General features: G+C 44.9%; 1 protein-coding gene across 2 annotated transcripts in view; it reads right to left on the reverse strand.

Annotated features, from left to right (window-relative positions):
• Positions 1 to 13634, reverse strand: part of Kiaa1549l (KIAA1549-like ortholog) — a 122026-nt gene extending 108392 nt beyond the window's left edge. For both annotated transcript variants that reach the window (XM_013514326.1, XM_013514325.1), the window contains exons 1-5: positions 11416 to 13634; positions 10463 to 11059; positions 7558 to 7673; positions 4356 to 4575; positions 3390 to 3523 (exon numbers count right to left, since the gene is read on the reverse strand). In XM_013514326.1, the coding sequence (XP_013369780.1) occupies positions 3390 to 3523; positions 4356 to 4575; positions 7558 to 7673; positions 10463 to 11059; positions 11416 to 13624 (3276 nt within the window). In that variant the 5' untranslated portion in view covers positions 13625 to 13634. The remainder of the gene's footprint in view (positions 1 to 3389; positions 3524 to 4355; positions 4576 to 7557; positions 7674 to 10462; positions 11060 to 11415) is intronic.
• Between the last annotated feature and the right edge of the window lie 1264 nt (positions 13635 to 14898).

The following is a 14898-nucleotide window of genomic DNA, read 5'->3' on the forward strand; positions in this document are numbered from 1 at the left end:
TGAAATCAGAAGTGTGAAACCAAGATTGCTTTGGTTGAAGGTCTCTTGAGATTCCATTTGAATTTTAGAATGGATTTCTCAATCTCTGCCCCCCACAAAAAAATCACTGGGATTTTGATAGGAGTAGCATTAAATTTGCAGATTGCATTGTGCAGTACTGACATCTTACCATCTTAAGTCTCCCAATCCACAAACACAGGTTGTCTCTGCATTGACTTTTATCTCATTTAATATACTCGGTTTTTTGCAGCTAAGAAAACTGATCGTTCCTGTGGCTATGCCAGCTCTAAAGTACCATGTCCACAGGCCTGAGATCAAGTTCACAGTGTTGATCCCTGAAAGTCATGCCCTATCCCCCAACAGAAGCAGCTCCTGTAAGCGACACCTTCCCATCACCCCTTTACTGTTGGGTTCCTGTAGCTTCTGAATCCACCACTTACTTCTCATTTATTCAAGCCATGTTCATTTCGCTAACTAGACCTACAGACAGATGGAGCCAGCACTGTTGGTTTACATGCCCAATGTCCATTCTCCTTTCTTCTACAACAGCACCAGTTTTCTTTGAGGAGTCACCTCTCCTCTCCTTCTTGTCTATGCACCCTGGATGAGTAGCTTGCCTCACCCAAGCTCCAGGAGGGGTCATCTGAGCCAGGCCTAGTTGAATGGGACATATCATCTCTTTGGCCACCATTACTGATCCAGAAATGGGCACTGTAGGTCCAGTGAGAGTCAGTCCCAGGATTCTGACAGAAATGACACAAGAAAGGCACTTCGGTTCCACAAAACCATAAGCAGAAAGGATGAGGCAAACCTGGAAGTGCCGGGTCTACCCAATGGAGCTGAGGAAGATGCCAGCCCACAGCAAAGCAAGCTAAGACATAAAGAGAACATTTTGTGGGAAAATCACTGAAGCACATGGATCTGGTTGTACCTAAAGCAAATAAGGTGTGAACTTTTCAGCTACAGGAGCAAATCACTTTCTCTTTTTCTTAAGCCTCAAAATCTCAGAATCTGTTGCAACCAATGTAGTTTTGAGACAACTATAACCCAGCTTCTGATATCAAGGCTATACAAGTCTTTTCTTTAAGTCACTTTTTCAATGATTCTATGAATGAATGAATGAATTATTCATATGGTCTTATTCCACAAAGGATTCAAAGTTGCTTTATGAATAGATTTAATAAAAGTTATATTATATATTTATTTATATTCCTGTATTACATACAATAAAAATGAAAAGTCATTCATTATAAAATGAGGTCCTACCAAAAGGCAGAAAACCAGGTGTTATAGTTACTGTCTAGATATCCCTCTAGATAGGACTTTTTCAGAGGTGGCTGAATCTAGAGCGTATGATGCTGGGATTAAAGGTGTGTGAACAGCAAATGAGTCCACTGAATGGTTTGGCATAGTTATGGCTATGATTAAGGGTGTGAGTGCTACACCCACCCTAGGGCATGTAGCCTACATACAATATAAGGGACAGAAAGAGTCTTCTCTCCCTCTTATTGCTTTGCTATCTTCTGGCCACCATGCACTGGTTCCCCCTTCTTGTTTTTGCTGTCTTGTGCCACCATGAACTACACCCTTCTGCCATGTGCCACCCTGCCTTGGAGCCAACCAATTATGGACTGAAACTTCTATGAACTGGGAGCTAAATAAACCTTTCCCCCTTTAACTTTGAGTGTTAGGTATTTGGCCCAGCAATGAGAAAAATAACTAAGACACCAGCAGAATGGTTATCATGCAGTGATGCATATATGATATAGAGGCTGAGAGGTTTGCTAAATCCAGAGAATAAATTCTGGGCTTCCTGTCAGTAAAAGCTAAAACTGAAATAGGATTAATAAAATAATTCATCCAATTAGCCATTAATTTCAAGAGCTTTCAATATGTTCAAGAGCATCTAAAATCTATTTAGACATGATGTTCAAATCACCTCTTGTAGTCTTTTCCAAGGAAGGTGTGTTACCTGATTAACAAAATTTCCCCTGATGGTCCATAGCTAGTACACAAAAAGAGGCTCCTTAAGGCCAAGGGCAGCTTATTTCTCTTGGTGTCCCTCTCATTGCCTGAAAAGTAGCAGACACTCAGTAAGTCTCTGCTTCCTGAATACAATTAAAATAGTTTCTGTTGCCAAGATCAAACTAGGCTCATGCACCTGTGAGGATCACAAATTCAATCAGAAAAAAAAAGATTCCCCACAAGAGAGCTGAGTCACACTCCTTACATAAATCTTAAGTCTGTGACACATTTTTAGATCTTAGTCTAATAGGAACCAAATCATGATGAGATACTTCCCTATACACTCTGGGTGAGTCTAGGAAAGGAGTGTTGCTTATTCAAATTAAATTGTATGCTTTTTACATCTTATTGGCTTTGCTGATAATTCACTTATGCTAAATGTCAATTTCAAAAGCACTGGGTCTAATTGCAAAGGCTTTAGTTCAGCAGTCAAAACAGAGACACTGAACAGTAGAGTTAATTAGAGAAATTTGGGGGCTGGGCGAAGATGATTAAGAAGCATCTGTTCTTAGTGGGAAGATATCTACATAACTGCAAAAATTGGGTCTGAGAAAGGCTGTTGGTGGTGTGTACGCTGTTATCCAGGTAGCTGAACTCTATGGGGCACTAGGGTGCGGTTTCTCTGGGAAGGAACTCATGTGCTTGCCAAAAGTTCCTGGGGGCCCCTCTTTCTGTGTTGCACTGATGGGAAGCTTAGTGCAGAAGAGGATGGACTTCAGGCTCAAGTCCTTGTCCCATTCTTTTCCAACCATGTGACCTTCTGGAAGTTGTATCAGCTCACTGTTAGTTCTCACTCAGAGAAAATGGGGGTAAAAATTTCTCAGAAGGATGTCTTGAGTATTACATAGCAAAATATTTGTAAAACACATAGCATAATTCTTGGCATATAGTAAGCCCTCAATATTGTGTGTGTGTGTGTGTGTGTGTGTGTGTGTGTGTGTGTGATGTTTGTTCATGTGGATGACTGGAATTAGCCCAGTCCAAAATCTTGAAGAATTAGCTATTTAAAACTGATTCACTTATGCATTATAATATATCTGATGCAATCATTAGTAGATTCTAGTTCAATTTTTAAAAATAATAAATGTTTTATAAAAGTCTGAGGAAGCACTGTATGAGAAAATAAATATAAAATTCCAAACTGTAGAAGGTGTGCAGTGATACAGCATCCCTCCTGTCATAGTCCAACCCCAGATATCCTCACCAGTGTCATGACTTTGGTGCTCTATCACCTAACCAAAGCACAAGTTACATTTACACAAGGTAGCCTTGCAATGGGGATGGGCAGCCCCATATAGTTTCTCACCAACACTGGCATTGCGGTTCTGGTAAATCGCTCATCCCAAAGCCCCCTTCCTCCCTACCTGAACCTTCAGGTTGCTTCTGGTGTTGAGGACTTTTCTCTCCGCATCCTGAAACGCCTTCTGCAGCCTCTGCTCCATTGTCTGAGCAAACTTACAGGACTGTATGTTGTCTGATTGGCTCACAAACTGTAGCACTAGAGTGAGAATCATACGCAGCATTTGCTAAAGCTCTGCATCTTTGTTCCATAGATTTAATAGCAGTTTTGATATAAAGCAGCATGACCTTAGGTTAGAGAAGTTAGGCAAATAAACAGTAAGACCAGACAAGGTTTGATTATAGGTTTGAAAATGACTCTTAACAGGATTGCTATCAGAGAAAAATCAAAACCACGACCCAACTTGAGATTCCCTCTAATGTAGAGGATGTTGTGATTTTATTCAGTTGAAATATGCAGACATCTGCCCAAAGACTGACATATAATAACTTCAGAGAGATCATGCCTTCTATCTTTTTGGAGGAGGAAAAATCAATTGACCTCCATTACTAAGTTGATTGCGTGTTTCCATTTCAATGGTTTCTCCACTCTGTGGTTAACACACTCTGGCAAATCAGAAATCCCCAGGGAGACTAAAAGGAAGACTCCAGGGTTTAAGCACAGAGGTTTGGATTCAGTGATGTCTGGGACCCCGCTGCTCCAAACCATAGATTTTATGGATACTCAACTCTTACTAGCACCTTCTGAAATACAGGGGGGAAAATATAATACTAAGGAGTCATATGCACTAATTATATAAACTGGGAAGAAAAGCTCTGCGACAGAATATTTCTAATACATTCAGGATTAGAAAAGTTTAGGCTGATGTGAAGGGGAGTTGGACATTTGATTAATAGGGCCTTTTGAAGGAGATACACAGGGACTTAAAATGCGACAGAGCAGCTAGTAATGGATTTTATAAGCAGGCATCCTTGTGGTATTGCCCCTGACCCCACAATGCACAGGAATCCTTTCCTTCTGGGTTACTTGCCTGTTTTCAGCTGGAAGTAGCCTGCAGGCTGGGGCTTCCATGGAGAGGCAAGGACTGCCACAGACTGTAAGTTTGGGGTATGCTGCTTCAGATCTGCAGTGACATTGCTGACTCCGTAAACCCCCAGCATTTCCATCACAACAGCAGGCAAGTACACCAGCCTCCCTTTGGTAGCGTAATAACCGACCGAGACGTTATGAGAATGTTCCAGAATGTCCACCTACAAAACAAATGGACCCCAGAGCTCACCGTTTAGTCCCACAATACTTTAAGTTCTTCGAAGTGTTTCTCAGAGCCACAACTGCTACTTAGGAAGGCTGGGGAACAGGGCACTCTCGTTCAACAAATATCCAAATAACCCTTTAAAGTGCTATGTAGATTGGTAGATTTCAAAGCATCGTAATACAACAAAATAAAATTGACCTCAAATTTACCTGGAATAAAATGTTGTGGGTTTTGCATTCTTTAAGGGCCACAGTATCATCCTACGAGCAATAATTATCACCAAAAAGCCGGAGAGGAGACAGCAGACAGGAGAGATTTCCAAGTGAATGGAATGCTGGGAAAACAGCTTTGTTCTGTGTCTCATCATTTATGAGAATTGAAAGGCAGAAATGATAAATTAAGTGGGTATACTTTCAGGGAATAGATCGAGGAGTAAATCAAGTGACTCCTCTGTCCGGCAGCAGAGGGGAGACTTGCTCAGGCTTGGCTCCACCCTTTGCTTACACACTGCTTCAAAGCCAAGCGGGGATGAGCCGCAGACAGCTCTTCTCACTGCTGAGTCCTAAGGGACACCGATGGCCTGGGCTCTTTCTGCCTCCATGGGAGGATTTTGAGACTTCAGATTCATTTCTTGTTGTTTTCTCGGTGCTGTAGGTCAACAGTTCTCAGTGTCTGTTGTTTTGCTTTTTATATGTTAAATATAATGCTTATTATAGCATTAGTATTTATGAAGAAGAGAGCAAAGATAACAAATACCTCTAATATTACTGCTACCACCATGATACAATTATAAAACCACTTCTAAGTTTTTGTTATTTTTCCTTAATAATACATACTTCATATATATGTATATGCACATTTCTGACATGTAAATATGTACATACATACTACATACACATACATATGTTCATGTACAATAGATACTTCTTTGTAACCTCTTTTTTGAATATTTATTTTTATTCTCTTATTTGTCCAAGTTTGCAGTACATAATGATTACAATTATCATGGGGAGTTGGTACATGTACATAACACATTTTTTTCTCTCTCTCTTTCATCCTCTCCTCTTCCCTCCCCCAACTCCTTCTAATACTACTTCTTAATTTTTTTTGCCATGCTAGGGATGAAAGCCAGGACCTTGGACATACTAGACAAGTGCTCTACCACTGAGATACATTCTCAGCCCCCCATTTTTCAATTGTGACAAAATACATATCCACAAACAATTTACCATCTTAATCACCTTCAGGTGTAATGTCAGGTGGTATTAAAGAGATGCATAATGGGAACCACCAGTACCACCCTTCATCAGCAGAACTCTTCATCTTGTAAAACTGAATCTCTCCATCAGGGTGTTTGGGACACCTACTTCCCTCCCTTATTCTTGCATCTCTGTGAGGAGTGTCCCGTGGGGCCGGAAGTGTAGCTCAGATATAGAACACTTGCCTAGCATGTGCAAGGCTCTGGGTACATGCCCAGCACCAAAACAACAGGGTCATGTGGATTTTCCAAGGAAACCAAGACAACTGATTGTGCAACAGGATAGGTGTGTGTGATGGCCCCTCCACAGTGCATCCTCCATTGGTTTTTTTTCTCCTAGAGATGGTGGAAAAGATGACTGTAGGTGGAACCACAGAAACTTCAGGGTGGACCATGGACACAGCCCCAAACAATACCAATTCACCCAGCGAAAACACTGCTTCCTTTCCGGGCCTTGTAATTACCTGAAAGAACAAGCCTGGGTTCAGGTACTCTTTGCTTTCACCACCTGTCTAATCTTAGCTACTGCTGCTGCTGCTGCTGCTTTCTCTTGCTCCTCCTCCTCCTCCTCTTCCTTCTTTAACTAACAGAAGGAAACCAGGAAACAGCATCTAGCTTGAATTTAACAAGCTATTTGGTTTCCATTATTCTCACTTTTACCACCACCTTTTATTTATGGCACATAATTTTGGTTCCCATTTACAGTCTTCATATCCAATATCCCTTCAAAAGAAATGTGTTTAAAATTTAAAAAGCAAGGCAATTTAGGGAAAAGAAAAGTGCTAATTGTTACAGTGGTCTGTGATGAGGCGCAGAAAAGACCAAAGCTACAAGGTAGTTGGAGAACGAAGTTGAGAGAAAACTGCATCAGGCAACTGAATAGGAACATTCACATTTTCAACCTCTAAGTCAAGCTTCTGGTGCAGGAACCACAGAAGCCATTTATGGAATACATTGCTTTCTATTCTTTTTCTTCCTTTCCTTTCCATCTCTTAGAATTGCAAGACATTAACAGTGACCAATAAAGTACATATGCACCAAATCTCATTTCTAGTCTTTGGTGTGATGGGGGGTTGGGGGGGCTACTAAGCTAAATGCAGCTGTCGAACAGAATATCAAGGGAAGCCAGAACAATATTTTTAAGCAGTGCAAAAGGGAGTCCACTGACTGCCAGTTGTGCTTCCTGCTTTAACACTTGGAATCAAACCAAGAGGGTATAAAACAAAGCTTCCATGACTTGGCTATGCCATCAAAACCAGCCAGTAGTTGTTAAACAGCTCTTGGCATTAAAGAATTTGGAGGGAAAAAAAGTTTACTTCCTTGTCTATGGCTGGCAATTTAAGCAAAACTGGACTCAATTTACAAGTCAGGATAATTTCTGAATGTCCAGAAATAAACCCTGATTTACAGTGTTGTAGAAGATAAAAGAAAAAGCAATGAATGGCTGCTAGAGAATTACAAGGACAATATGAAATACTCTCCCCAAATGATGGGATAATGGGATGTTTAATACAGGCTTTAAAAAAAGAGAGAGAAAAGACAAATGGCAAGTAGTCTTAATTTCCATTTCAAAATATGACCTTTCTCACCAGCCACAACATCTTGGCTATTTATCAAAATGAAGAAAGAGCTGACTTCTGCTGTGGTACCTAGGAAGGAGAAAAAGCATCTAAACATACCCTGGACCCCAGATGGATTGTAATCAGGTAAGGAGCTTACATGAGCCGTCACATCCGTCTGGTGGAAGGCTTTCCGAAGGGCCTGTGTGAGCCCTCTGGCTATGCTGAACTTCAAGGATTCACTGCTCTGCATTCTCCTTTGGGTTAGAAAGAGGACTGTGGGGTGAGACAGAAGCACAGCAATCAGTGTGAGGTGCAAACCTCATTATGCACAAGCCCTCTCCCTCCCAGCCACCATCTTCTGCAAATTCTGCTCAAAGCTGATAAGCAAAGGCCCACTGAGGAGAGGATAGGCATGGATAGTGGCTCTGTTGGTCCTGATGATGTCCTCAGGAAAGAAGGCTGAGCCATGTGTGTGACCCTCACGGACCAAGAGCTGGATGGCGCTTTTTGACCCATACTGCCTCTGACCTTGAAAGCCAGGCTCTGCAATGCCTGCTCCAGGGAGGTCTGTATGCAGTGAAACTCCTCTGACACCATCTGTTACCATTTTTGCATCCCCTCCAGATTCTCATTCTTCTACTCTCATGAAAGGTGACTGGATCACAGGGGTGCTGTACTTATCAGTAGATGCATCCACAAATGAGTTTAGTAGCTGAATGTGCTGTTAAGAGGAGAGGCCTAGGTGGAAGTGGGTCACTGGTGGCAGGGGGGGTGACCTGGAAGGATGTATTCTTGTCCCCAGCTCCTCCTTTCACGCTCTGCTTCCTGGCTGCCATGGGCTGAGCACCTTTTCCTCTACCATGCCCTTTGCCATCCTGTTTCTGCCTTGGAGACTGAAACCATAAGCCAAAATAAACTTCTCCTCCTTTAAATTGTAGGTGTTGGATATTTTGTCCCAGCGATAGGTAAATGACTAAGTAAGACACCATCCACTGACAGCCTACTTAGGTGCAGATCCTGAGCATGGTGCTGCAGCCCAAACCAATCTTAGGTCTGAGAGGGGCAGCCCCTCCCAGAGCTGAGGGACACAGATTAGGCATGTATGAACAAATGTGACTGGTGCTATTGGAAGGGAAGCCCAGAATGCTGTCAGAGCTTCTAAGAAGAACATCCAGCCCCGAGTTGGGCAACAAGCTCTTATCAGGGAATTGATTCTCCATGGGAATTGATGCTTCAGCAGAGTCCACAGGATAAGAAGTATGAGCTAGGCAAGGGAAGGAAATGCCTCCACCCTCTAACTCCCAGCACAGGCAATGCCAAGTGCAAAGGTGCAGGAGAGAGAGGTGGAATATGTCAGTGGACTTAGTCCCGGTTTAGTGGACTTTAGGTTAGTGGACTTAGTCCAAGGTTTCTCCACCTCGGCAGACTGGATTGTTTGGGGCTGGATTACTCTTGTTTTTGTTGTTTTGTTTTGTTTTGTTTTGTTTTGTTTGTTTTTTTCCGGTACCGGGAACTGAACTCACGACCTTGCGCTTGCCAGGCAGGCGCTGTGCTGCTGAGCTAAATCCCCAGCCCCTGGATTATTCTTTGTTTTTGAGGACTGTCCCATGCATTTTCAAATATTTAGCAGTACCCCACTAAATTCCAGTGGCACCCCTTTACCCAACTGTGACAACCAAGTGTCTCCAAACATGACCAAATGTCTCCTAGGGGTGGGGTGGGGCAAGCCCATCCCCTATTGCAGTGGGCAATAAAGAGTTTTAAGCAAAGCAATGCATTTTAGGTTCCCTTGACTGTGGGCTGGAGAACAGATTGGAGGGTGGGGAGATCTGATGGCAGAGAAATAACTGTGGCTGGTATTACAGAAAAGTAGGTGAGCGATGACAACAGTGTGCCCTCAGGAAGTGGCAGTGCAAACTGGGACAGACAGGAGCATCTGCGAGGGAGAAGCAGAAGGAACTTCTGAGTGGCTGGACGTAGCGAGGGATGGGAGGAGGTGAAGATGGAGGGGGAAGATGCTCCTGCACGGAGGAGGCTGGAGGGCTGGGCTCTCTGCCCCTCCAGGAGAAGGTGTGGATCTAGAAGGAGAAGGGAGGGGGAGTGGAAAGCCAGATGGTATCATTTCTAGAGAAATAGAGATACTGTATTTTCTGCTCTGCCTGGTTTCACAATTTCCCATTTTAGAAAAGGATATGTCTCAAGATATAATTTCATCTCATTCTTTGTGGGGCGAGGAGGAAGGCAGAATGCGAGCATTCAACACTGGCATGCTCTTTCAAATAATTTGCCTAATGCTTTTTATAGTGAACACTACTGCACTATTAAAAGCACCCTGTGCATCCTAGGCCTGCTTTGTTGCCACTAGGGATTGGGGCTAAAATGATAGCATCCTGCTTTGCTCGTGGCTCTAATGCTGCCTGCCCATATTTTTTTTTAAGTCTCCTTTTTAACAGCAAAAGAAACCTGGGGCTCCCATCTTGTGGATCATAGCTGTCCTTTTAGTATCTACTCAGAAGACACATGACAAAAAGCCTGTCTGAATTCTGTAGCACATTCTATGATTTTGTATTAAATGAATCACATTATTTATTCATTGGAGACATCACTGATACATTCTACAGACAAAACATGGTGTGCGCTGGCATTCTCAAACCACCCAGTAGAAGGATGGTGATTTCCCAGTGTCCTCCAATGTCAGAACTGAACCTAGGACTAGAATCTACATCACCTAGTGCTGCTCCTCTCCTCTGACACTTGATAAAGACCAAGGTTTCTCAGCCTCAGCAGACTGGATTATTTGGGGCTGGATTATTCTTTGTTTTTGAGGACTGTCCCATGCATTTGCGAATATTTAGCAGTACCGCACTAAATTCCAGTGGCACCCCTTTACCCAAGTGTGACAACCAAGTGTCTCCCAACATGACCAAATGTCTCTAGGGGTGGGGTGGGGCAAGCCCATCCCTGATTGAGAACTCCTGACCTAAAGGACAAATAATTTGGCTACATTTCTGAGACCAGGTTTGCCGCTTTCAGGTCAAATCAGAAGGACAGTGGTCTCTCACCTGTCTTCACCAGGAGCTTACTGGACATCTGACACTCCAGGTTGGATGCCATTTTGCCGGTTGTGACCACTGCAGTTGATGCAGCAGGAAAAACAGCATCAGTGTTTTCTGCCTGCAGAGGTGGCAAGTGGGTGGCCCTCATGGACGCTGTGATGGACGTTAATGCTGCTGTGATTGTCAGTGGGCGAGGGGTGGATGCTCTGGGCATCTCTGGCTTGGTGGGGTTTGGGAGGCTGGTATGCATGGCTTGTGGTTTCCTGGGGAGGTGCGTTGTGGACAACAGGCCAGAGGCAGTGCCTGCGTTCCCTTGCATGGCTGCGTGTGTGCTCATGGTGTGTGCTGTTCTGGCAAACATGTAGGTTGGAGTGAATGGGAAGGCAGGGTGGATGGTCCCTGCAGTAGCCTTTGGATCAGATGCTGCCTTGTTGGTGACATTTCTAGCTACAGCAGTGGTCAAACTGCTCTTGGCTAAGCCACTGCTGCTGGTGCCTTTAGCAACCAGGGCTGCAGATAGGGCCGGTGGACTCGACTTCCTCAGAAGCAACGTGGCAGCGGTTGCTGCAGTTGGTTCTATCTTGGGTGACACTGAGAAGTCCACTGTAAAGAGAGAAAAGGCAAAGCTTGTCATTGGCCCAGAAGGCACACATCCCTTGTCCTGGTGATGAATGGACGTAACATACGGGTGTGTTAGCCTGAAAAACCTCTGCACTTTGGACTTGCAATGGGAGACCTTGGGCAATATGACTTTAGGCTCATTAAATCAATTAACTGTAATGAGAATGCCACTTATAACAAAGCTGTGGTTGGTAATAAGGACACAAATTCTGAATATTTTCAAACAAAGAAGCAGGAAGAGGATCAATGCCATGCCTATTTGGGGCTGCTAACTCACTCCTCAAAGCTGGATATCTGCGTTCAGCTTGAAGATGCTTTGGCCATGAAAGCAGTCATACCTGTTTTTTGGGTACCAGGAAACAAACTATCTGCATTAGTGGCTGCACCTGTCCATTTCTTGGGGCGCTGAGAAGCTCGCAGCACTCTGGAGGGGGTCCTGGGAAAGGCACTGGTGGATTTAGGAGATTCAGCAGCTGAATGATATCCCAGGATGCTCTTCAATGGTGTGGAAGCATTGATCCCATGTGATAGATAGATGTCACGGGAAATTTGGGGACCCGTATCTGCTCCATCTGAAAGCATTTCTTGCAAGCTAGCTGTAGAAGACAGCCTGAGCCAGTTTAGCCAACGAGGATAGGTTGGCTGGGTGGGCATCTGTAAATGGGGATGTGAAATAGAACGTTGACTTGCAGATGAGTAATAGTCAACCTTCTCTGTTTGGAAAACTCTGGAATAACTGTTATGGCTTGTGGGCCAGAGGTCTGTAGGGTTCCCAACCATGGTCATATCCGACTGTCGTACAGGCTGGTGAGTGCTTGGGCCTAGGATGAGATCCTGAATGTTAAAAAGTTCTGCAGCCACTGACTGCCCAACGGTACCTTTGAAATCCTGAGGTTTTATTGCACTGGCAGCTGAAGATAAACCACTGGGAAGAGAAGGTGAAGCTGAATGAATGTCCCAACTTGTGGAGTTAATTGTGTGACCATTTAAATCATAATTTGTTTGGTGCTGCAAGCCAGATATTGTTGATTGTGTGGAAAGGGGTCCAGTTTTTACTGAAAGAGAACTCCAGAAAACATCTGTGGTTGTTGGCTTGTTCATGTCTCCCATTGTTGAGAAATCAGAGACATCAGAGAAGGAGGAAAACGCTGTCACCTGTTTGGAAGCTGAAGCTGGCAACTCAGAATGGCCCCCAGCAGCTGTGAAATTCTCTGGCTTCGCGCTGGAAAAGCCAGGAGATGGGGAAACCAGCTGGGAGGTTTGAATGGCAGGCATGGGAGGCGGCGGAGAGCCTGATAAAAGGAAGTTTGTTCTTGGTGTTGTAATGATGGGAGATGAAATGGGACCAACACTAAACTCAGAAGTGAACCCGTTTACAGTGTGAAGACTTGAAACTTCTTTACTTGGAAAGGCCTGGAGAGGAACTGTCACATTTGCCGTTTCATTTTTCTTTAAAACAGCTGTCCCACTATCCTCCTTTTGCAGGTGAAAGATCTTCTTTGTGGAAAGATGAAATTTGCTCAAGGGGAGAAGGTGTGTAGCTGCAGGAAAAGGGTGTGCATCTTTATTTTCTTTTTGAGGAGGGAGCATTTCTGGCACAGGGGATGGTGAGGCATGGCTTTCTGTGGGCTGGAGGACAGAAGAGGGAAGGTCGGGTGTCCTGGTCAGTGGTGATGCAGGAACCGCCCCAAAAGGGATGGCTTGCCCTTGACCTGGTATGGTGAAAGGCAGAGGAGGAGGCCCCCAAGAGGAAGACGTGTGTTCTGCTGAAACCACAGGCCCTCTGGAATTCTCTGGAGCTGCTGACAAATGCGGTGGGTTAGCGGAGTCATTGGCAGGAGGAGCAGGGGCTAGCTTTCTGCTGGTCATTTCTACAGCCACTGATTTTGCAGTCTGGAAAAGCAAAGGCACAGCCTCTGCTGTGCTCTTAAAAGTCAGCAAGGGCACCCCACTGTGCACCTGTTTAGCCCCGGCCCTGTGCACTGGCTGGGTGGATGCAGGACTTGAAGCCACTTCCAACGTGGGCCATGTGGGGGTTCCACCTAGAAGCGGAAGAAGACCTCCAGGTGCAAGGGGAGGGGGAGAGAGCTGGGCCAGTTCTGCCACGGAGCTCAAAACCCCAGGTGTGGGTGAGCCTGCTGACCAGGGACCCTCTGTTGGGGACAGCTCAGAGTGCTGCTTTGTTGAGGATCCTGAAAAACCTAGATGCGGGACACTTGTGAAATCCTGGGTGTATCTGGATGGAATGTGGTTCATTTCATCAGAAAATGAGCTTAGGGCACTGGCTACATTCTGACCTGAAGAGATGATTGCTGGAGCTATAGAGGGGAGCAAAGGCACTTTGGTGGGCTGCTCTGCTGGCTTAGAGAAGGAGATGGGATGAGGTGAGTGAAGAGCCAATGAAGAAGATGGAGGTGGAAGGAGGAGGAGCGGGAGACTGTCTGACCACGGGGGATGCTTTGGAAGGGAGGAAGTCCCTACTGGTGGCTGAGAGGGGGGCATGGAACTCAAGGTCACCAATGGGACTGTGGACAATGGGGGAAGCATGCTGGCAAGAGGCAAACCTGACACATCCGCTGCTTCTCTTTCCCACTGAGGCCTTTGTTGGACCAGGGACTTGGTGGAGTCCTTGGATGGTTCCAGAGAGGCACTGTGTTCACTTCCTTGGTAAAGAGAAGAAGAGAAGTCCCCCTGAGCCCTGGTCTTGCGGTACATCTTGGGCGGAGGTGTCCGGGCCGACTGCAACAAGCTTGTGTTGTCAAGAGACTGTCCCAGCACACTCTTGATTCTGTCTGCTGCCAAAGAAGACTTGACTTCCGAGAAAGGCCATGTTGGTGAAACTGGTAGTAACTTCCGCTGAGGAAATGACTCTGGGGTCGGGGTGACTCGTAGCTGTAGATTGTCTGTTCCTGTGAAACAAAGTACCTCAGTGAGGCATGGGAATCAGGAAATGGTGGTGATGGTCACGTGCTGAGGCCAACTGGTGGGCAAGATAGACGCTGCCTAGGCCATGGGGGACTCCACCCATCTCAGAAGGCTCCCCAAACAATTCAAACAACAAATTAAATAATTACAAAATGCAAATGCTGTGAACCCACAGGGCAGGGTTGGTGAGAAGCAGGCTCTGATGAGGCATGCTTAAGTAAAACGTGAAAGATATTCTTTTCTTTTCTTTTTTTTTTTTTTTTTACAGTAATGGGACTGCCTAGGAGGCCTGAACTGTAAAACTCATATCCTAGAAAATCCAACACCAATATGGCTACCTACCTGCCATGACCAATGCCACCAAAATAAACCTCATCCAAAACCCTAAAATGCATGACACTGAAAGAAGGGCTATGCCGCTGAGCATGAATGGTTCTTTTAGGTCCCTGTGATGTCTCCAGAAAAATATCTGAGGTTGCCTGTGTTTGGAAAGATGGCTCCACTGTGACATATTTTCCTTCTTAGATTTAAAAGGATTCCTGATGCTATCACGCACGCTGTGTCAAGAAGCAAAGATTTCTTTTGGCTCAGGCGAATTCAGAAACAAAAATAACTCACATCCAAACCTAAAACAGGAGACACCTCTCATGAAGCTTGGTGTCACTACAAGCACCTGCAGAGACCAGAAGTGTCAGCACGAATGTGTGAAACCAGGGGAGGGAGGCAAGGAGGCAGACACAAAGCTCTCAGGGAAAGAAAGGAAGGAAATCGTAAGCAAGCTGGGAATTTACACATCCTGCCAGATGATCCCCCTTTCCACTGTTTTTTAGGGTTGATGCTGCAGAGGTGGGTGCTGGTGTCCTTACCTAACACTTTAAATACTAAGTGTCCTTAAC

This window comes from Chinchilla lanigera, unplaced genomic scaffold (genome assembly GCF_000276665.1).
Source record: "Chinchilla lanigera isolate Chin_1 unplaced genomic scaffold, ChiLan1.0 scaffold00021, whole genome shotgun sequence".
NCBI classification, from domain to species: Eukaryota; Metazoa; Chordata; class Mammalia; order Rodentia; family Chinchillidae; genus Chinchilla; species Chinchilla lanigera.